The sequence below is a fragment of the Schistocerca cancellata genome, chromosome 2, assembly GCF_023864275.1.
Source record: "Schistocerca cancellata isolate TAMUIC-IGC-003103 chromosome 2, iqSchCanc2.1, whole genome shotgun sequence".
NCBI classification, from domain to species: domain Eukaryota; kingdom Metazoa; phylum Arthropoda; class Insecta; order Orthoptera; family Acrididae; genus Schistocerca; species Schistocerca cancellata.
Genome location: NC_064627.1, coordinates 235,753,704 through 235,779,060, shown reverse-complemented (window position 1 = coordinate 235,779,060; position 25,357 = coordinate 235,753,704). Strand labels below are relative to the sequence as shown.

Sequence of the window (25,357 nt, the reverse complement as noted above, 5' to 3'; positions counted from 1 at the left end):
CACTCTAGTGGTGAATGGGCCCCAAATGAGGAAATTCACCAACATACGAGACTTTGACAAAGGGCAGGTTGTTAAGGAGGATAGGCAGCAATCCACGGCACTGTGGTGAATATAATGACACAGTACAATGTTGGTGCAGGCAGAACTAGTTTTGGACCATACTGTTCGGCTCAAATTGTTGAACATTAAAGTGGCTCCACAGCGGAAAACTCCTACATGTTCCCAAGTAGGCCCAACGCCATCAATTCTGACTGACTGGAGTTTAGATCTATGGAAACATTTTTTAATATCACACCGAATTAACATGCATTTGATAAATGACCTATTTGAGTATCAAATAACAGCATGCAAGATGGGACTGGAACTTATACCACAGCTTCATACACCTTTCCAACTCTGTGGAAATATTTCACAGAAAATTTCACAAAATTCATTTCAGTTATTATGACAGTTGTAACTTACAGAATTTATTAAGAATATGACAGGCTAAGTTGCATTAAATATAGTCATGACTTGTCTCTATGTTTTTATGGAATATAAATTAGGGGATTCCATTTCAGCAGACAAAAACTCAGGACTGGCACATGCCTATCATCAGAGCTTTGGCTTACTGAGTGGGTTAAGGCAGTTAAAAAATTTTAATGCTCACAAATGCATATAAAACAGTATGATGTGGATGATGGACTTGCAGAAGCCATAGAAATGCAAATAGAATCTCTTATCCACACAGACCTCTAACCACAGGCAGCATGAGTGTAGCAACTGTTGTTAAGAATAGTGTTACAAGAGCAAAAGAAAAGTAGAGTAATTAATATGAGAAACATTTTGAATTTAGATAAAGGTTAAAATACAGCCAACTGAAAAAGCCTCATGAACTAACTGAATAATTATTCACTTTAACAGAAAAGGTCCATTTTTGTTCTGGAGAAAATGGGCTAGAATGAATGAATGAATGAAAAATTATTAATTTGTATGAAGGTATGTCAGTGCTGAAAATGCTTACTAACGACTGGGTAGAGATTTGTACTCCACTGTTCCCAATTGCTTAAGCTTATTATTTCCAACTTATCAGCTGTAATTCCACTCCTTGTCAGATTTCAATGTGCTGTACCAGTCTAACTGCTCTATTGAAGAAGGCACAGTGGATTCCATCTCTGATATTTTATTTTCTAAGTGGGAAGTTTATTCCAGATTCAATCCATCTAGGTTTCCTATCCATAAGAAAGTTGCAACAGTCAGCTACAATTAACTATAAAAACATATTTCTTTCACTGTCGTCTCATCTACACTTTAACAAAGATTTTCTAGATGCTGGAAGCTGATAAACAGGGTGATTCACAAATATATGCAAGCATTTTAATATGTTATTCTACAAATAAAACTAAAGAAAAATGTTCATATAAACATAGGTCCGCAAATGTTTAGTTACGGAGTTACGGCTAATAAGAGATTTTGCCTGAAATTTAGCAACTTCGCTGATATCAAGCCATTGCAAAACTGTACAAAGTTAAAGCAAAGCACGATTTACCTATTTTTGTTGTTATTGATCTGTGACTGTAACAAAACATGTCCCAGGCATGTATATGCATTAGTTTTGCAGAACATCCAGAGAAGCAAAGAAGTAATTTTGTAAAATTTTTAATTTATTAACTACTTGACCAAATTTTTTTTTTTTTAATTCTAGACAACTGCACAAAGTTTCCAACAGAACTTGTAGAGAATTTAATTTTGGAAACATGATGGTAATAATGTTAACTGAAACTGTATGAATGTGTCAGATAATCTGCTTTTATTAATACCATACCACAAGAGAATTCATGTTAAACTGGAAAAAAAAAACAAAGCTCAGTGTTCAGGAAGTTGATAGTATACATACAATTTCACAATATATTCACAATAAATGTTTAAAAATGTCTCCACCGAGTTCTATGCATTTATCTGCACTTGTATGAACAGATTTTGTTGCTCGTTTAAGTTTCACAGAGTTGTTCTTAATTTTGACTACTGCAGATACACATCTGGGACACTTTTTATTAGATTCACCAGACCAATAACAACAAAATAAATGTAAATCTTGTTTTACTTTAACCTCGCACAGTTTTGCGATGGCTTGATATTAGTGAAGTTGCTAAATTTCAGGCAAAATATTTTATTAGCCGTAACTCCGTAACCAAACATTTGTGGACCTATGTTTACATGAACTTTTTCTTTAGTTTTACTTGTCGAATAGCACATTAAAATATTTGCATATCTTCATGAATCACCCTGTTTATATACTTTCTTCCATTCTTCCTGGAACATGGTGAAAAGTTCTGTACATGTTCTGTAATAGTTTCATGAGTTTATTAACTAGAACTGAATCAAGATCCAAATCAAGTCCTTGGGCCAGCATTCAAATTCATCTGACTGCATTTCATAATATCACCATATTGTGCTTTCATTATATGAACAGACACGTTACACTCTGAAATAGATTAATGATTGCCCTGCAATTTTTCAGACTTGTATACTGGGCTCCGTTGCTTGAGGAACTGGAGTAGTTGTCTACAAGAACAAAATCACTGTGACAGACAAAATGAAATAAATGAAAGGGGTTGAAATAGGCTTGGATAGGTGCTAACAAACAGCATCAGCTTTAAAGATGTTAGCTCCTTTTTTCTGAAATAAATTCAAAGACCTCCCCAAAAATTCTAGTGATTTAGTTAGAATACTGCCCTTCCAATTTAAAAACTGTTTCTCATCACAAAACATGTTAAATAATCTAATAGGAAATAACTTTCTGCAGAGGGCATGTTGTGTAACATAACAGCATATAAAATTACCAAAAAAACTATATAACAACGATAATTTCTGGATGGTGTAAGATGTAAAATAAAGGGAAGGCCACCACTCTCTCCCCCCCCCCCCCCCCCCCCCCCCATTTTCAAGGTATTCTGTGAAAGAGACAGATACAGTTTCACTTTACAAATGCTCTCCGAATACACTGTTTATTTTATTAATGGTAAGATACGACTGCTAATGAGATGAACAAATTATAGATAACTTTCACTAGCTTCATAAGACAAATCTGGCTACAGTAATACCAACTACGTCATTCAGATGGAAATTACATTTTTAATTATTTCTTTTCCCACAGTTAGTACCAATAACAGGAAAAGAATTATTTTGAAGTTATTGCTGTCCTTTCTAGTACAGATAAAAATAATACAATTATAAATGAAAACCGCTAGTTCAGAAATCACAGACCCTTTTTGAAGTCAGGTAAACTTACATTTCAATAAATATTGATCCAAAAGGTAGTACACCACCAAGGATAACAATTACTGCAGGTTCCATGAACCACTTCTTTTCAGGTATTGGACGTGGGACAGCATTGATACGACATGGATAGTCGGGCTGCCCAGCGAGATTTCTACCCAGTACAGTGCCAACAAGGGTCAATGGTAATATGACAAATATGCATATGCAAGTCACAGCAACCTGGAAACAAAAATAACATCCTCATTCCACATGAAAATTAATATGAATTAACTAAGCTACATATTATTCATCATAAACATTAAATTTGAAGAATTTTTCTACATGCATAATTATTTGAACAGTGTATTGTATAAATATTTTTGAATTAAAATAGCAGCTATAGTTGAACAGATCAGAATTTGCTTTCCTCTTTCTACCGATAATCATCAACAGACACTGTTCTCAATGTTATAACAAGAACAATTAGGATCACATCAACAGCCGACAATGCACTGTCTTCTTGTATGACACAAAGCAATAGATGGCTTCAGTGTTGTACACATTTTTTCATTATCTACAAATTTGACAACCACTCTAATGTAAATTCTGCATAGCAGTCCATCTTTTAAAAAAATACTCTTTATGAATACTAAGACATTTGAGTTTTGCAATAACATTTACTCCTTTAAGTCTACATCAGAAATAATATTAGGTACAAGTACATAAATGATAGAGACTTATTGCTTGGTGTCGGCACAACACAGATCAACCCTCAAATGGATGCACCCTTTTTTTAAAACACAAGTAGGCATGTGGCATACTCTGTACACGTGCCAAGAAATAACTGTCTTTATGTTACAAAGGTAAATGTGTATGAGCAATATCACAATTTGATCTTAGTTCAATTAAACAATGAAAAAAATAAAGTTACATTATATGAGCTAGATCACTGTTTAATAATAAAAAATAATAAAATCAACTTCCATTAGATCACTCTATTGCAACGTACAAAAGTTGCATCACAGTAATTACCCATACAAAACATTTAATAATACTGCTGCAGTAGATCCCATCCAATGCCTTATTCAATTGCTAATTACCTTGAAAACAATTGCCTCATTGTCAGATTGTGCTGTTAGCTCACAATGTAGGTCATTTTCTTTCATAAATTTTTTTCTCATCTAGTGCACACTCTATTTCATACTACTGCTGCTCACTAGGACGTATGGCAACACAACATATCACAGGTTAGCAGAAGCAATAATGAACAGATACAGACTCGCAATTTTAAAACAACAATGGAATGGTACAAGACAGTGTTATTCGTCGTTGGTGCACTCTATACACAGGTGTGCCTGCTTGAAGGTTAACAGCACAAACTCAATCATATTAATTTCATCTTTTCATGATAACTGTTACATTTATTTTAAAATAATGTCATTGGATCTATGAGCTGTTTTGACTGCACTATAATTTACAGAGAACTGCTCAAAATATGAGTCACACAGTTATGAAAATATTAACATTTATATGAAAAATGAGTACAATGGAGGAAGTTTACACATTAAACCAAATAACAATAAGCAGCACAGCAGATATAGAATGACTTCCTATGTGTCTAAAAGTTACATCTAGAAAGTGTAGTAATATTTGCAAACATATAATTTCACATTATACGTAATTTTTGAATTTTGTTTCAAATCTTATGTTTTTAACTAAGATTCTCTAAACTATATAGAACTGAGAATGCTAATGCAATTACAACTTAGGAACAGTTATTTCAATGGAGTGTGTAATATCGGGGGGCTACTGAAACTGAACGCTTGAAATACTCAAAATGTAGAAGCTCTTACTGTTTGTAGCATGTAGCGAGTTGACAAATCATGTATTCAAATTTGGCAGTTTTCTTTAACTTTCTCATACTCCTGTTGACTGACAAATTTACTTTTATATTTTACAGCTATAGCAATGCAATGTTTGGTAACGTAGTTATAGTTAATCAGCAGCTAACCTGCATGCCATGATAGAATTCAACACTGCAGAAATCACAATGCATTTATCAGTGAGAAACATTTGCAGGAAATATATCAGAATGCAACACTAAATGTGAGCAATGTGTGGCAACGGGTCAAGTGCAGTGGCTTCTAACAATACCCAATGTGCCATGTCACTGACATTTTGAAATGTCGGGTATTCTGTCAGATATAAGCATCGTTCTTGAACAACATTTTGACAATGTTACTTCTTGTCTTCATCAGATGCTACCTGAGACTGATCGTTGAATGGAACGGTTCGAGTATTTATACCTATGCTTTTTCCCTCCATGGTAGGTTACCGGTGTTCTGCTAGCAGTCTGCTCCCACTAGCAGTGTCCTTAGGTGTTTCCTCTTCAGTCCAGAGTGCCTGCCTGGGGGCAGGTGTCCTGTTTTTAGTCTACTTCAGATCCAGATGTTCTCTCTGTGGTCTGCTGCCACTAGAAATGTTCTCTGGTGTTCCCACTTCAGTCTGGTGCACCAGGCCAAGTGCTGGTGTTTCAGCATGTCACTTGCACCCATCTACATACTGGTGTTCTGTTTTTGGTCCAATGCAGTTCTAGGTGTTCCCTTCATAGTCCACTCCCACTAGAAGCACCCTGCAATGTTCCATCTTTGGTCCGGATGAAGGGTGCTCTATTTGGTGTTTGTTTTCCATGTCCGCACACTCAGTTTTTTTGTGGAGTTCTGCTGCTGTCCCCATTGCATTTTCACAACTCCAGTGTAGGGTCCCAGGCTCTGCTGAGGTGGTACCCAGAGTCACAATTCATGATGTTCTCTGTCACCCTTATCTCTGTAGACACTCTTATTACACTGTCCCACTACCTGAGTGTCACTATCAGAACTCTCAATTCATAATAATGCATGAAACGATTGAGTTCCAGGCAGCACTTAGCAATAGCCAATTTAGTTGTCTGTCTTAGACGCTTGTAGTAAGAGTGGACTGCAAGTGGAAAACAAGGATGCTGCTAGCAGGAGTGGACTGCCTGTAACCTTATATTCCACTCGATGAGCCATCTCAGGTAGCATCAGATGACAATAACAAGCCAAACTGTTGAAATATCATGCAAGAATGATGCTGATGTCTGGCAGAATACCGGACACCTCAACATGTCAACAATCAGGGAAGTCTGAAGGATTACATTTGCCATGTCATTATTTGTGAGAACTTTCTGGTAACAATTGATGCATCATGTGTCTTAATATCCATTGATAATGGAAGTGGTATAAAGGGAGATTCTGTAACTAAAATGCATACCTTAAGAGCTATGATCACTTGTTCAGCAGAAGATGTGTGTTTCACAGTAGCAAAGATGAAGAAGTGCTCATACCTCTTAAGGTATAGATTTTAGAGTCCAGGTTTACTAGCCCCTCCCAAAATATAGAAAGCAAAGATTTTGCAGTACAGTAAGTTAACTGTAAGTATTATCAGAACAATTTTTGCTTATAACTTTCAACTCTGTCATTTCCACACCAGAGTTCTTACCTCAAATTGATACATTTACCCTTCTCCGCCATCCACTAAAGTTTTTAATATCATCACAGAATCACCCTGTAACCAAATTTTTATTCTACAGCATCAAAACACAAGGGGGAACATTACCTGCAACTCTTAGGCAACAACCTACCAACCAGCAACAAACTGACAAGTAACTGATCGTTGTCAATAAATTTATGTTTAAATTTGTTATGAAGACTGAAACAATGACCTGATACATGGTGGACAGGTAACAATAGAAAACAAAATGTAGTAGGAACACTGATGCTTCTTGTTAACGGTGGTGGTGGTGACGACGACGACCACAAGTATGAGATTTAGCACTCTCATACACTTGTCACCAAGGTTGGCATGAGCTGTACAGCAATTCCTTTTAAAACATTTTCATTTACAAACCTATTAAACTGATTAATTCTGATCACCTGTCATGATTCTTTATTAATTGGGAGTGCTATCATTAGGCAAGTGATGAAAACAAAAGTGACAACAATGAACTGCACAAACAACAGTTTCGCATCACCATCATAACTCTAATAGTATATGTTTTGAGGAACAAAATGACCTCTTTTTCAATATTCTTTTGACCAGCATAGTTCAACAGAGTACACTGTGTCTCCAATCCTGTAAAAACAGTGTGGTTTGTGTACACTGTATGTAAATGTGCCTGGAAGGGTCAACAAGACCGGAGTGTATGTGCAGTGTCATTTTAGCATGAAAGGCTGTCAATACGGGAATTTTCCAGCCAAATTGCAGTGTTCAACCTATGTCAACAACACCCATTGATCACTGCTATCTACAAACCACAGCTTGTAGGTGTGCCAAGGAGAAAGATACAGCATGTGTGCTGTTTATCTGATGACAAATGGGAGTGCTGTGCTGAGCCAACCTTCACATGAACAGTTCGGCATCCATCACGGACAAGAATAAAAATAGCCCTGCAGCATGGTGTATAAAGATGTTCAACAAAAGAAAACATCTAGAATAGAAACTTGATCAATGGCATCAGGTTCTCTTCACTGACAGGTGCATGAGAGGTGATGAATGCAGGATTCTGATGAATGATGATCATCACAGAAGAATGTAGGAGGCAGTTAGCTACCAATGCATATCTCCAGTATACAGTTATGCAGTCCCACATGTTCTGTAGATAACAGTTCTGTCTGCAGCTAGCCATCACATTTTGAGTTGATATTACGTACAGATGCCAGATGCCTCTTAATATCCATAGTAATTTCAGGGCTGTGCAGTATCTCGACAGGATCCTTCAACTTATTATCCAGCAAGTGATAGGTACAGGTCTGTACAGCAGTAGTAACTGCTTTGTGAATAACAGCCTGTAATGATGTGGAAATCCACAGGTATTTCATCAATATTAATTACTTTGTGGTTCAAAGTTAAAGGTCAATGTCATTCTTACCAGTTCTGATGTGTTATATACAATCAAAAACAATAATTTTTTTTCTTTTAAGTCATTATTAGCACCCATTTTGGAAGGAGTGCCACTACACTGGCTTCAAAGTGTAATGTCCTAGAAAGGGTAGATACATTGCTGATATCTGCAAGAATAAAGAAGATGATAAGCCCTTCTTCCTGGTTTTGTGCACAATAAAACGTGCATCCTATTTTCATCTTAACAGCAATCGGCTTATGTCTGCATTGTTCCTATTTCATTTACATTATCTAAGATCACTTATACAATTATCAAAAGCTGTCACAGGGCTACATGAAGGGTCTTTGGCGAACACTTCACCCAACAGAATCTTTGATTCACAACCTGATTCAACTTGTGTATAAACCTAACTTTCAGAATAACAACTGTGAACCTATTAATGTTGCTCTCAAATATACCCCATCGGTTCAGAAACTTTCAAGATTGGGATAAGAAAAAGAATAAAGAAAAGTCAAGAGAGTAGTTTTAATGCTTCAGGTGTTCTACGTGATCATCCACCACATGAGCACAATTCACAGATGTTCAAACAACAATGTGAAATGTCAGAAAAGTCTTCATATCAGATGATGTTCAACTTGTGTGTCACACTGGTTTGAATGTCTGTTATGTCATCAAACTGTTGATCTTTTGTGTAAATTTCTGTACTCTGTCATTTTGTGGTAGGTTCCTGCTGATAACACCAAGTCTCATCACCCACGATGTCCAAGCTTTGCACTTCGATTGAGTCATGACAGGCATCCAAGCGCTTTGTTGTTTTTGTTCAGGAGGTGATGTGTGGTGAGACAAACACTGTACATATTTTTCTCCTTTTCAAAACATTCTGGAGAATGTCATCTGAAACACTTTAGTCAGAGACGTTGCTCCATTCCAATTTGTAACAAAATGTTGACACACTAAGGCTGCACATCCACTACTTAACACTGCCTGCTCACAACTGACTGGCTGAATGCACACCTGTTGTTTACAGTTGTTAGTTCAAGTTGCCACTATTGTTACCACACTGATATCACCTATATGGCAGTACTGAAACCAGTCCCTGAACTTTTTGGATGGATGATGTATTTACAAATATTGAATGCTATGCTTATTACACTAGGAAGTATAGCAGGTTAATATGTTTTAACACTATCATGAATTAACACACTTTGATGAATGAACTGTATGACAAACTTTAAACAGTAATGGGAACTTGTACAACACTGCCATCTGACTTCCCAATGTTATGGAAATGTCTGAAATAAAATTTCAAAAAATCCATTTCACTAATTCCAGCAGATGGTTGTAACTTGCAGCACATATCAAGAATATGATGGGCTATTTGTATTAAAATGTGGTCATGATCAGCCTCTATGTTCTTAGTCAACAGAACGTAAATTTTGAGACTTGATTTCAGCATACAAAAATTTAGGCCAGGGGCAATCAGCATCAAGCTACATCACACAGTGTTAAAATAGTTAACAAAATTATAATATCTGCAGGTGTAGATGAGCGACTTGTGGACCTCTAGAAACAGGTCTCGCTTTCAAGATGATAATGCACAAATATACAGCACCTACATTCCACCATTTCTTCATGATGTAGACGCTTGGCACCAGTCACAACTTGCAGTGTATTGTCACCACAACCTCCAAATACACTGAATGACCTCAGAAGGATTTGTCCCAGAGGAATGGGACAGGCTTGACAAGGAATGTCTCAACCACCTTGTGGACAACAAGCCAAAGAGGATTCAAGAACGTTAGCATGCACAGGTTGGAATCATCCAAATGGTGTGGTATCCAAATGGTGTGGTATTTTGGTAACATGACTTCATGTTATCTTCTACTGAAGATGGTAACAGGCCAGCACTATTTGGACACTGCCATATGGCTGAATGACAGAACATCTCAAAATCATCATACACTGGGAAAGCCTAAAATCACAGACAGTACTGAATGTTACCCAGCAGCCAATTTTGATTTCACAGATGTGCAAAGGCACGCACTTTTGAACAGACTACTTTTACTTTGTTTTCCATACAGTTTTTCTTGAGTTTCATTCCCAGCTCTCCATGAATCCAAGCCCACACATCCACAGATAAGCAAGTGTTGCAAAACTATTTTGGGCAATTTATAATTAAAAAAATATGCATATAAATATGAGAATGTTAAGCATCTATTCATCTTTATACGCATATTTAATTATGAGTATGTTAAGCATCTATTCCCCCCTTGAACCATGGACCTTGCTGTTAGTGGGGAGACTTGCATGCCTCAGTGATACAGATAGCCGTACCGTAGGTGCAACCACAATGGAGAGGTATCTGTTAATAGGCCAGACAAACGTGTGGTTTCTGAAGAGGGGCAGCAGCCTTTTCAGTAGTTTCAGGAGCAACAGTCTGGATGATTGGCTGATCTTGCCTTGTAACACTAACCAAACTGGCCTTGCTGTGCTGGTACTGCGAACAGCTGAAGGCAAGGGGAAACAACAGCCATAATTTTTCAAGAGGGCAAGCAGCTTTACTGTATGGTTAAATGATGATGGCATCCTCTTGGGTAAAATATTCTGAAGGTAAAATAGTCCCCCATTCGGATCTCCGGGTTGGGAGTACTCAGGACTATGTCGTTATCAGGAGAAAGAAAACTGGCGTTCTAAGATCGGAGCGTGGAATGTCAGATCCCTTAATTGGGCAGGTAGGTTAGAATATTTAAAAAGTGAAATGGATAGGTTACAACTGGATATAGTGGGAATTAGTGAAGTTCGGTGGCAAGAGGAACAACACTTCTGGTCAAGTGAATACATGGTTATAAATACAAAATCAAATAGGGGTAATGCAGGAATAAGCTTAATAATGAACAAAAAAATAGGAATGTGGGTAAGCTACCACAAACAGCATAGTGAATGCATTATTGTAGCCAAGATAGATACGAAGCCCACACCTACGACAGTAGTACAAGTTTATATGCCAACTAGCTCTGCAGATGACGAAGAGATTGATGAAATGTATGATGAGATAAAAGAAATTTTGAGATAGTGAATGGAGACGAAAATTTAATAGTCATGGGTACTGGAATTCGGTGGTAAGAAAAGGAAGAGAGGGAAACGTAGTAGGTGAATATGGAATGGGGATAAGGAATGAAAGAGGAAGCCTGCTGGTAGAATTTTGCATAGAGCATAACTTAATCATAGTCTACACTTGTTTCAAGAATCATGAAAGAAGGTTGTATACATGGAAGAGGCCTGGAGATACTAGAAGGTTTCAGATAGATTATATAATGGCAATACAGAGATTTTGGAAGCAGATTTTAAATTGTAAGACATTTCCAGGAGCAGATGTGGACTCTGACCACAATCTATTGGTCATGAACTGCAGATTAATACTGAAGAAACTGCAAAAACGTGGGAATTGAAGGAGATGGGTCCTGGATAAACTGACAAAACCAGAGGTTGTACAGAGTTTCAGAGAGAGTATTAGGGAATGACTGACAAGACTGGGGGCAAGAAATACAGTAGAAGAAAAATAGGTAGCTTTGAGAGTTGAAATAGTGAAGGCAGCAGAGGATCAAGTTGGTAAAAAGATGAGGGCTAGTAGAAATCCTTGGGTAACTGAAGATATATTGAATTTAATTGATGAAAGGAGAAAATATAAAAATGCAGTAAATGAAGCAGGCAAAAAGGAATACAAACGTCTCAAAAATGAGATCGACAGGAAGTGCAAAATGGCTAAGCAGGGATGGCTAGAGGACAAATGTAAGGATGTAGAGGCTTATCTCACTACGGGTAAAATAGATACTGCCTACAGGAAAATTAAGGAGACCTTTGGAGAAAAGAGAACCACTTGTATGAATATCAAGAGCTCAGATGGAAATCCAGTTCTGAGCAAAGAAGGGAAAGCAGAGAGATGGAAGGAGTATACAGAGGGTCTATACAAGGGCGATGTACTTGAGGACAATATTATGGAAATGGAAGAGAATGTAGATGAAGATGAAAAGGGTGAAATTATATTGCGTAAAGAGTTTGACAGAGCACTGGAAGACCTAAGTCAAAACATGGGAGTAGACAACATTCCAATAGAGCTACTGACAGTCTTGGGAGAGCCAGCCCTCACAAAACTCTACCATCTGGTGAGCAAGATGTATGAGACAGGCGAAATACCCTCAGACTTCAAGAAGAATATAATAATTAGAATCCAGTAGAAAGCAGGCATTGACAGACGTGAAAATTACCGAACTATCAGTTTAATAAGTCACGGCTGCAAAATACTAACACGAATTCTTTACAGACGAATGGAAAAACTGGTAGAAGCTGACCTTGGGGAAGACCAGTTTGGATTCGGTAGAAATTTTGGAACACATGAGGCAATACTGAACCTACGACTTATCTTAGAAGATAGATTAAGGAAAGACAAACCTACGTTTCTAGCATTTGTAGACTTAGATAAAGCTTTTGACAATGTTGACTGGAATACTCTCTTTCAAATTCTGAAGGTGGCAGGGGTAAAACACAGGGAGCAAAAGACTATTTACAATTTGTACATAAACCAGATGGCAGTTATAAGAGTCAAGGGGCATGAAAGGGAAGCAGCAGTTGGGAAGGGAGTGAGACAGCAAAGGACCTGGAACAGCAGTCGAATGGAATGGACAGTGTCTTGAAAGGAGGATATAAGATGAACATCAACAAAAGCAAAATGAGGATAACGGAATGTAGTCGAGTTAACTCAGATGATGCTGAGGGAATTAGATTACGAAATGAGACACTTAAAGTAGTAAATGAGTTTTGCTATTTGGGGAGTAAAGTATCTAATGATGGTCGAAGTAGAGAGGATATAAAATGTAGACTGGCAATGGCAAGGAGAGCGTTTCTGAAGAAGAGAAATTTGTTAACATCGAGTATAGATTTAAGTGTCAGGAAATCATTTCTGGAAGTATTTGTATGGAGTGTAGCCAAAAAAAGTGAAACATGGACGATAAATAGTTTGGACAAGAAGAGAATAGAAGCTTTCGAAATGTGGTGCTACAGAAGAATGCTGAAGTTTAGATGGGTAGATCACATAACTAATGAGGAGGTATTGAATAGAATTGGGGAGAAGAAAAATTTGTGGCACAACTTGACTAGAAGAAGGGATCGGTTGGTAGGACATGTTCTGAGGCATCAAGGGATCACCAATTTAATATTGAAGGGCAGAGTGGAGGGTAAAAATTGTAGAGGGAGACCAAGAGACGCATACACTAAGCAGATTCAGAAGGATGTAGGTTGCAGTAGTAACTCAGAGACTAAGAAGCTTGCACAGGGTAGAGTGGCATGTAGAGCTGCATCAAACCAGTCTCTGGACTGAAGACCACAATAATAACAAGCATCTGCTTCAACATTTCCATATTTTTATGAATTACATAATTCAATAACTATTCTAATAATTACTTTTCACATGGGAACACTTTTAATGGCAACCATCAGTATGTGGCACAGTCAGATGAAGTTCATGAGTAATTCTACAGCTATAACTACAACATTATAGAAGCAAGATAGACACAGAATAGAGAAATTTCTTTATAGTGTGCGATATTAAAGCATCACATCATGCAGCAATAAAGGACTGTCTGAATCACCTTGTGTACTAAAACAACAGGAAGATCCATAAAGTTATGACACTGCTAGAAAGTGCATTTTCATACATCAGGTCAGTTTCATGTACTACAAACAACGTTCTTCAGACAGAAGGGTTGAAGGGGAAGAAAGAGGGGTGAAGGAAAAGGACTGGAGAGGTCTAGGAAAAGGGGTAAATGTTGGAAAAGTCACCCAGAACCATGGGTCAATGGAGACTTACCGGATGGGATGAGAAGGAAAGACTGATTGTTGGGGACTGCACTTGATGAGATTTGAAAGCCTGAGAGCTTAAAAGTTGAAGACAGGGTAATATGCAAGACAGAGATTTCTGTTAAAACATGATGTGCGAGTTAATAAGAGTGGAAAGGTAAGTGCATTGTAAATAACAGAGGTGGGAAAGAAACAAAGAAAAATAGACAGCTAAGAAAATGAAAGATGTAGAAAACCTTCTTTAATGTGCATGTTCCTTTGCTGCTTGGTGAGTAGATTTTTTATTTATCCAATTGCATTATATTGTCAAAAATTGATTGTTTTCGTTGTTATACGAACAACATTACTTTGTTTGATGTTTAAGAGATTTGATTAGATTATCATTATTCAACGGTTGAACTAATTAATGTGTTCTGGTGACTCATTTCCTTAGTCTTCCCAGATCCTTCCAGTAAATTAATATCTTGTTTCCTTCAAAGAGTACTCGTAGGATAGGTCTGGTAGAATGTAAATAACCAAGAAGTGCAAGTGCCGAGTTGTCAACAAGCACACACGAAAGAGAAAGAAAACTTGCCAGCTTCCAGAATCCATCCTTTCTCAAGCTACAGTACAAATACACACACAAAACACAAGTGCCTGCACACCGCCACACCTGCACTCCTGTGTACATGCACATGCCTCTGCCCCTACATAGTGTAAGCAGCGTGCACGATGCCATCCTTCAGTTCAGCACATGGGCTGGGCGGGGTGGGACTTGTGTCGAGTGGGGTGGGTAGAGAGAGAGAGAGAGAGAGAAATGGGAGGTAGGAAGAGGGTTTGGGGGTGGGTACTAGCAGCTCACATCGAGGTAGTCATTTTGCTGGCTAGAAATGCGGGAGAGCGGGGTGTAAGTGTATAAGCTAAGCATGTGATGCAAGTGTGTGGAGCCGATATGAGAACCAACCAGCTGTCCATCAGAATGAATGGTCACTGCCAAACTGTGCCCAAAAACAAAGTTCACCACCTACTGGCCTAACATGCAGCTGAGCACAACGTGCTCAATTCCAATGGCTGCTTCACGACCTGGGCCATCTGGATCCTTCCCTCCATCACCAGCTTTTCTGAACTACCCACATGGAAGTCATCCTTGCAATACATCCTTTGTTGGTAACCCTCCTGACCTCAACCTCCGTCAATCCACTGGCTACACACCATCCACCCAACACTTTCCCCTTTCTCTGTCCTATCACCCCCACCAAATTCATGTCTCCACATCACCTACATTGTGCGTCACTTCCCACCGGCTCTGGCACCACTTGTGCATCACAAGCCAACCACATACTCCTGTCAACCCTCCCTCATTCCTAACCAGCAAATTGCCTGCCTCCCACTAAGCCACTTGTTACCCACCTCCACTATCTTCCTGCCTCCCACCTCTCCCCCCCCCCTCTATCCACCCCACCTGACACAGCCCCTACCCCAACCAGTCCACCTATTGAACTGTAAAGCACTGTGTAGCCAGCCGATAGTGAGTGAGTGTAAGTGTGAGTGTGTGTGTGTGTGTGTGTGTGTGTACACATGCACATTCTCACAGGTGAGCATATAATAATCTAGCTCTAAAAAGAGCTAATTCCAAAACTGATAGCAATCATTTACAACATTGTAGCCAGATGCTTATGAGTTTCATCACAATTACCGTTCTTTTGTTTGCTCTCCTGGTGTGCCAAATTCTTCAAATATGAATTAGTTCTGTTTTATGTTCCCTAAACTGCTGGAATACTATGCAGCAAATTCAAGCTGTGTTCAATATTTTTGACTGTTGTTGTTCATTATCATGAGTTTTGTCATTATCCAGAACACTACCTGGGTTCTGTGGCTACTTTTGGCATTATACATGTTGTGCACCAGACTCAAGGCTACAAAACAAATACTGTGAGAGGCTGCAACCACACAGGCATAACCACCCACTTGGCATCTCTGAAGTTCCTAGGAGCTGCCTCTAGATGGCACTCACAGACCATTTTCTGCTTCCCCTATAAGAACATTTACGTCTTGTGTTGATCTGCCAATAATGTGGAGATTCACCAATAAGTGTTCTGCGACCCATGGACTAAATTGCTTCTTTCCTGTACTGGCAAACACGGAAATTCTTCCACCAACAAGCACAAAACACTGTGTGTCATAGACATTCAGATGTTTACAATAAAGCATTTAGACAACTCAGTCCAGTAACTGCAGCCAGATCAGTCCAGTTCTCCGAGGACAACCTTCTTATTTAGTAGTTGCTATTTACAGAGTAATAGGACAATCAAGAGTGTCTCCATTCACAGAGGAAGTAGCAGCATATACAAAAATATGCTGTACTCAAGAGTGAACCACGTCTGAAAACGATAGTTATAGTGGGAACACTGCAAACTGCGAACATTATTTAATCAAGCAATGGAAAATCCATGATGGAATGTAACAATATTATGAGAGTGTTTGCATGAGTGAGTATGAGTGTGTGTCTACTGTTGACAAAGGCGAACGGCCGAAAGCTTTAATTGAGAGTCTTTTTGTAATGCCTATTTGCGACTCACCATTTCCGCAATATCATGAGTAGCAACTGTCTCATAACAACATTATTTAGATTTTTCTGTTTATACACCAAGTGCTACACAGCAAACTGTAGCAAAGTTAAGTACCGTATTGTATCATAACTCTTAATAAATGTCACTGGTTAGTTCTTATGGTGTTGCCACATTTCTGTTTATACTGTCCTATCAAAGCATGTGTTTACGTAAGAATCATAGTGTGCAATGGCTACCTTTAATAAACTACAGCAGTTTCCTGCTACTGTTGATGTCTGGGCTGAATTAATATTAACATTTAGTTACAAAAATCTCAACAATACATAATAATTATACAAACACTGTCACATTTTGAGTGAAACTACTGCTGCTGGAAACACAACATTGAGTACAGTCTGCCACCTGCTGTTAGTAAAATTATAAACAACATAATATTCCTAGACAGCAGACAAATGACGACTACTATATGATGTAAGTTGTATTCTGGATCTTCATTGCAATGCTCACTCTTGGTAGCTGTATTGCAATTTTTGTTTTCTAACATCGGAGACTATCATAGAACAGACTGAAAAGTAGGGTACACACCTTCACTTTGAAAATATGAGCTATAACATTTAATGACTACAGTAACAAAATTTCGTAGTAATAGCTCATAAAAGGTACATAAATCTTGAGTTATGAACATATAATCAGTAATTCAAAAATAACTAAATATAATTCTTCCAAAAGATCCCGCATTATAGTGTCTTCTCAAAAAAGATGAAAAGCAGTATTTTGAAAACATTAGAAAACACAGAAAATAACAACAATACTTTCAAGTACAACCAAGTCATCAAAAGGCAATAACACCCAAACCACATTATCAAAGTCAGCTGGTTTACACACTAAACTTGGAATAAAAACAGATACCGCCCAGATGGTCATGATGTATTAAGCTTCTACAAACTTCAAAAACATCAACAACAAAAAATTTAACTAAGAAAAGAGTGAAATTTCGAGATTTTGAAGTATGTTACATTTGACATGTAACCTTTGGTGAGCAGCTTGTTACATTAAAAGTATGCTTTAGTTCAATATTTATTAATTAATTTATTAATATATAAATTTCTGATTTAACAGAAAGCTTACCATTGTCCCAAATGGAATGGCACGGGAAGCATGATAATAAATTGCAATAAAATTTATGAAAAATGCTGTGCCACACACAAGGGCTGGCAGCATAAATGCAGACAACAGCATTTGACGAATCCAAATTTTCCCTCCCATTCGAGCGTACAGACTTCCTCCAAAGTATCCATTCACAGGGGAAGTAGCAGCATATACAAAAATAGCTGTACTCAAGAGTGAACCACGTCTGAAAATTAAAATGTAACTATAAATGTTGAACAAACAATACTTATCCTTACAAAAGAGTGACTCTTCAGAATCGTGCATCTACAATCTCTGTAAATGAAAAACTTATGTAAGTGATCACTGTTCAGTGTACTTTAATATTAATTCAGCAAAGTAAGCAACAATTACAAACTGTAACAAATATGTTTAACTAATCAGGAACTTGAAGCTAAAAGAAATATATATATATATATATATATATATTCAACATTTTTAATTAGTTATATAAGAATATAGCCAATGTGTATTACGGAGGTACACACAGATATTAAATATCACCACAATACAATAAACAACTAGAGGTTTGATTTATTGTTACTGTGAAGAAGTGGTTTTGTTTCAAGGCTAGTTATGAAACGTTTCACGACCCTTATATGTCCATCTTTTCCTTCTGCCTTCTGATCCCCCCCCCCCCCCCCCCAAAAAAAAAATCTCTCCATTTGAGTTTCTGAATGATTTATATTCATTTCAAGTATTTAGCTCTCAGTCTGCCTGTCTCTACAAATATGCATCTTCTCTATTGGTAAACTAACTTCATTTATCTTTACTTCCTGATCAGTTCAACTTGCTGTGCTGATTGGAACAGCAAGTACATGTACTATTGTTGCTTAGTTCACAACAAATCTCTTGTACATAAAAGTCGTCAATCTGCTGCCGAGAACTCGTTTCCAAAAAATTCTCTCATTCTAGTGTCCCCCAACCAATGTTTGTAATGTGCGATATGTATCACATCATACTTTACATAGCTAACAATGGTAGCCATTTTTCGTAATTTCAGGACAGTGCCTTAAGCATGTCCTAACACAGCATTTACTGTCCTGTTAATAAGTTTCTGTATGAATGGGCACTTCACTGTATTGTATGAAGACTGTTTTGAAGTTATCTTCAATTATCCTATTCCAATTTTGTAAGGAGAAACACATCGTACAGTAAGTCACCTGCAACATCTTGTGAATTTGAAACTGTGTTCTTTTCTTCATGCGTAGCATGTCACTTTATAAATATTCGCTTGTATTATGTAATACTCAATATGGTGTATTAAGTGAAGAATGCCGAAAAATATATTTAAAGAACTCAGAAACACAACAGATTAGCCACTTACAAATTTCCAGTGAACAAGTTTTTTTCCAGAAAAATTACCAACTCATTAATTACATTTGTAAATTGGTAAAATTACTATTGAAATAAACATTAATTAATCAGGCAGTTGGTAAACTTTCCATTTTTGTTTAAAATCAAATAATGAGTGGGACATTACGGGAAAGAAGGTCTCTTGTGTCTACAGAGTTGATATATAAAGTGATAGTTACAATCAAGGAATGACAGACAGTAAAATGAAAGGTCACCGTAAAAAGTGCTGTACCCTCTCCACAAACACAGATTTTCTTTAACAGGGTGTAGATTGAAGGAACAAAATTAATGAGTTCTTACCTTTCCCATATCATTCCCATCACACATACACGTAAGTACAATAGAAGATGATTTGATTGTTACTCACCGCGTCGAGGTCATGTTAAGTGGCAGACAGGCACATTGAAAAACAAAAAAAGAACCTGCTGTACGTTATTGGCTTTTGCATCAAGTCATTAGAAGTGGATGGGCGCACACACACACACACACACACACACACACACACACACACACACAGCAACTGTCATCTCCAGGTGCTAAGGCCTGACTACATCTAAGGCAAGCAGCAGCAATCAAATATGGGCAATGGGGTAATAAGAGGTGTGGGACAGAGAGAGGAAGATAGGAAGGTACAGTAGAGTAAGAGGAAGATGCACATGCTACCTGTAAGGGTGTGCAGGAATGTGGTCGAGGACAGGACAGTGACCTGGTAGGTGCAGCATCAGGAGGTGCTGGGCAGTGAGGTGGCAAAGACAAGAGGAGACAAGTAAAAAAGGAAAAACTATGTAGGTGTGCTGGTGGGACAGAAAGCACGTGTAGGGCTAGAGTGGGAGCAAGGACAGAGAAAAGCAGGTGGAAGACAGGAGCTAGTGAAATCCAAAACCAGACAGGTTATGAAAACGGGGCTATGTAGCTGGGAGACTTCACATCTGTGCATTTCAGGAAAGCTGCAAAGCAGTCATCCAAGACTGTGTCTTCCCACCAACACCAGATTTTCTTAACTGTGCAAATAGGAATTCTCCCAGCAACATGGTCTTTGTTCTTGTAATCCCCCTGGTTTCAGCCTCCACCTGCCTATCCTCGTCCTTCACCCATTTCAGCTCTACAAGCACTTTCTATCCCACCAGCACACCTGCACAGTCCTTCCCCTTCTCTACTTCTCTCCTCTCATCGTTGTCCTCCATCCACCCTCCCCCAAAGCAGGCTCCCAACGCTGTGCACCTAACAGCCTACTATCCTTTCCCCACATAATCCCTGCACACTCCCATAGGTAGCATTAGCATCTTCCCCCACATCTACACTTACCTGTTATGCTTTCCTCTCTGTGCCCTATACCTCTTCTATACCCCACTGCCACCCCATCAAATGTACCTTTCTGCCACTCATCACATCATGCCACCCCAGCAAATGTGCCTTTCTGCCACTCATCAGATCATATGTGTTGAGTAACTATCTATCCTTTTCATAGTGTAGCCATTCCATCCTGGTTTCCGCATTGTTTGATTTAGTTGACCATCATAGACTAACAGCTAATGGAATAACCTTTTTCGAGCTCAATGATTAGGAAATTCATTATTCATGGAAGACAAGTCAGTACAAAGAACAATGATTGCAGCAAAAATTTAGGGCAGACATCAATGCACAATCCACCACAATTCTCAGCCTATATGGAACACAATGGCACCAAGTTAGCAGTCACCAAATCAAACTGTAGTACCAGTTTATTGGAATTTTTATCTAAGCAATGATTTCAACACCAACCAATGCTGTGAACTTTAAGCAGCAGAAATAGCTCTCCATTTTGATGCAAATTTCTGTGAGATAAATTTAAGTAGTGGAGAATCTGAACTCGGGCATTAATAACTTTTCGTAACTACACTAACCCATAGCAGCTTCCCGAGACTAATTACCATTTCACTATTAAAAGAATAAGTTTGCTGGTCAATACTAACCACTGCTTAACAGGAATATTTTCCTACTACTCACTTCCCTTGACAAATCAGCACATCAAAATTCCTTATTCCTTGTTGCTCACATTGTGCAACATTCCCGAACATGAAACAATGAAGATTAACCATGTATTGATGACAACCATACAAATGTAGTATACAGATGAGATTAAAATACATGCTGCAATGTTGAAAATAAACATACCAAACAAATCTCCAAGCAAACCAGTTATACTAACTACCTCAGAACAAATCAGTGTTTACAGCAGAGGTAGTTGCCTTCATGTAAGTTTTCCAATTCCTGAGGCCACTCTGACTCAATAAAATCAAGATCATAATTACATTGGAATCACTCCACGCCCCATAGATAAGCACAACATTCATCTTAAAGATGATCAAGTTGCATGGTGCGGAACATTGGATGAAATTTCTCTATATACCAGAGCACCAAGAATGATTATACAGATCTCCTCACCAAACAAGCACACTTCTGTCTACAAATGTGATGTGTTTGACCATATTCCTTAACACACGGAAAAAAAGTGGGGCGAAACACAGTGTCACAGAGGTTAACAGTACTATAATCTGCAATCTGGTTATATCAAATATCTTGTTTACGGTCTGGACACACAATTCCGTCACAGGAGATTTAAATTACAATCTTTTCATGTGAGCTGCATCACAGTTGGATCACAGTTGGAAAGAAACTGTGAGCAAATTCTAAAACCCACCAGTATCACCAATATCCCTGCATCACAAAATACAAGAGGTGTAATGCAACTCTTTTTTTCCTTGGCCAATTAAGTTTGAAAAATGCAGAATTTTCTGTGTGATATTGTGGAATATTCCAACTTCAGACCCTATCGTTTCATTAAGTTCCAATAGGTGGTGGCACTACATGTACCCTTCAAAATAGCATCTGCAGCAAACATGCATTCCAAGCAGAGAGCTATCATTTTCTTTTGGCAGAAAACTGGAGCATCACATATATTCATACGTGGCTGAAGAATATCTACGGAAGTACGGCAGTGAACAAAAGCACAGCAAGTTGTTAGGCGAGGCATCCGTCGTCGTCGCAACCACGTCGCACAAACCTGCCCAATCTCTTGTGTACCAGACAGTCAGTCACAGCTGTAACTCCTGCAACGTTGGAACGTGCAGACATTCTCAAGGTGATTTACAGATCACTATCAAACACCTCACTGCTCAACTGGACATCTCTGTTTGTAGTGGTGACACACAGACAGACCAGCTGGGGTACACAAAGGTGTTTGCCCACTGGGTTCCTTACCACCTAACAGAAGACTATAAAAAGGAATTAAGGACCATCTGTGCAGAATTGCTTGCAGTTGCAAGGCTGATCATGACAGCTTTTTGTCGAACATCACAGGCAGTGAAACACGGGTTCGACACTTCGAACCAGAAACGGAACAGCAATCCGTAGAATGGTGCCACACCACCTCTCCTCTGAAGAAAAAGTCAAAGCTACAACCTCGGCCGGTAACGTCGAGGCGACAGTCTTCTGGGACTCGGACGGGTTTATTCTGTTTGTTGTCCTCCGTCACAATGCAGTGATCGATGCTGAAGTGTATTGTGGCACCCTTAGGAAACTGAAGAAACAGCTTCAGCATGTTTGTAACCAAAAAAGTGCAAACAAGTCTGCACACCCGAGAGGAGCTCGTAAAACTTCATCGGACTGTTCTTCCTCATCTTCCTTAAGACTGCATCTCACATCTTCCGATTTCCACCCATTTATCCATTTGGCCAAAGGATGCACTCCACAGAAAGGAATATGTAGATGACGATGAGGTTACTGGTGCGACGAGATGTTGGCTCCGATGTCTACTAGTAGAGTAATACCGTGCAGGCCACATAGGTCCTCCCAGCTAGATGTTGAAAAATGGGATTTTGTAGCCAAAAGAATGGGGAATAAGATGGTGTATTGGAATCCTGAATAAATCCAACCTGCTTTCAGAAAAAAAAGTGTTGCATTACTTACAGAACACTGTACAACTTACGGTCTCACTGTGAACTATTTATTAAGTATTAAAATGTGCAAATATAAAGGAGTGCAATTCCAAGAATGGCTTCTGTACTAGCCCATTACATATTGGTTGGTATTCCATCATCTTATATTTATGTTGCAATAAAATTTCAGAACAAATTATGTTATTTGTGCTATTCTATAGCTTTCTTCCAGAACAATAAACAAATCTTACTTCCAGCCTGTTACCATGATGAGTTGAGAGGACGTACTATTAGTTATTGTGTGCACTGTTATGTCCTAACCTGTTACAACAAGTGGTGTGTTCAAGATAAACAATTTTGGGTGATGACAAAAACAAAAAACAAAAAAACAAAAAAATAATAATAATAACAGCATCAGGGCATCACAAACTACAAACAAATGTGAATAAAAACAGGATATCGAAAAACTTATCTTCCACATCTCATGAGAGACCTGCATCTGTAATGGAAGACTATTTAATTATAACACGTTCAAATCCAAATCACTACTTTCACAACTTTGTCTCCCACACAACAGAGTAAACGACAAATGAATTCATAACTTTATATATTTTCCTCTAATCTGACCATCTGCGCTGTAAAATACACATTTGTAACTTTTCTGAGAGCAACGACTATTTTCATGTATGAGGTATGGCAGTGGTGATCAAGCATTAAATATTACATGAACAGCTGGAAGATATGAAGAAGAAACAAAATGAAAATTATGAGGTACTCTCAAACAGAGTGATTTCGGACGGTTTTGTCATTATTTTGATTGTAACTTTCGTATATACCGTTAGATTAAATTGATTGTTATGGAAGTGGTAGGGTATATGTGTAACGAATACATAACCAGAAAGTGTATGTGTAGGTATATTTATCTGAGGCAGTTAACTAAAGTGTCCGAAGTCACCCCATGGATTGGGGTGATTTTGGACACGTGTTCTTTAAATCTCTGTCCGAAGTTACAGTATATAGAGGGTGAATTCGGACAGTTACTGCCTTTTTTTTTTTTAAATTCTACATGCTTTTTATTTGATTTTGGTGACATTTTACACGTGGTGGGAGATTTTCCAGCTTTGCCTTGATATTGGAGAAAAACATCTTAACAGTAACACTGAGACTGTTTGTCAATTATTCACCTAGGGAAACAAATGATGCAAAATAAAAGTTTTGGAAAGCGATAAATGCATTCTTGTGCTTAAAATAACTGGTGCACGGACGTTGAAGTAAGTAACTCTTTGTTTCTATGCAGTGGCAAAGAGCAAATAAGCCATACTGTCCGAATTCACCCCAGTGTTTGAAATCACCCTGTTTGACGGGTGAAAAGATTTGGGCAGAATATCATGTGTAGGGCAGTAGCCAAGTAAGCTACTTAGTCCATGTTCTCAAACAATTTTACCTGCCATAAAAGTTTTATAGTGGACACTGGCTACCGAAGGACTTAATTAAATGTTAAGTTAACATATAAGATACTGCAATACAATGTTCTTCAAATCCTGTCCAGTTTGAAAACCAAAATAATACAAAAACTCAACACCAGAAATTAACAAAGGCCTGCACTATTCTAAAAAATGCTATTTTTTGTTCAAAATTACAACTGAATGAGCGAAAATAATCTTTAAACTATTTTTTCTTTCTTCTGAAATTTAATATGACTAAGTATTTCTGGGACAGAGACAACTCTATACAAATTGTCTTTAAGGCATACTTTTACAGAAAGGTTTGCATGTTATACTTTTTTTTTTTTTTTTTTTTTTTTTTTCAAATATATTCACCAACAGATTCATTCTCTATGAGCTATAAAAGGCACCAGATAATATACTTACTCTGTATATAATTCACCCATGATTGCAAATATTATAACACTTAGTACCACTAGAGTAACTTGATGACCTGCACCTATGAGGGCAGAGAATAACATAGGATGTGAGGCAGGGCGAAACACATCACCATGCACTTGTTTCCATCCATATTCATCTCCCAAATCACGTTCCTGAAACAAACCAATTTATAAAAGCAAAGTAACACTGCTTGCCATTTGGGCAACCGTTTTGGAACAACATTCATCCCCGTTCTGTTTAACCATTTGCCATTTTTGACAAATTGCTCATGTAATTCTTTAACTACAGAAAATACCACTGCACACTTATACTGGGTCATGGCTAAAATCTGTTTGAGAAACATTTTGAATAATGATTTTATTGCAATATGATCCACAGCTGATAAAATTTTTGTATGAATCAATACTGCCAGTAACTGTCAACTTTTTGTTTATGAGGGTGGTTTGAAAATTTCTCGGAATCACCATG

General features: G+C 38.0%; 1 protein-coding gene across 1 annotated transcript in view; it reads right to left on the bottom strand.

Annotated features, from left to right (window-relative positions):
- Window positions 1-25,357, bottom strand: part of LOC126161574 (transmembrane 9 superfamily member 3) — a 102,734-nt gene that overhangs the window by 41,792 nt on the left and 35,585 nt on the right. The window contains exons 6-8 of the mRNA XM_049917514.1: window positions 24,875-25,041; window positions 17,692-17,917; window positions 3,272-3,480 (exon numbers count right to left, since the gene is read on the bottom strand). Coding sequence (XP_049773471.1) covers window positions 3,272-3,480; window positions 17,692-17,917; window positions 24,875-25,041 — 602 coding nt within the window. The remainder of the gene's footprint in view (window positions 1-3,271; window positions 3,481-17,691; window positions 17,918-24,874; window positions 25,042-25,357) is intronic.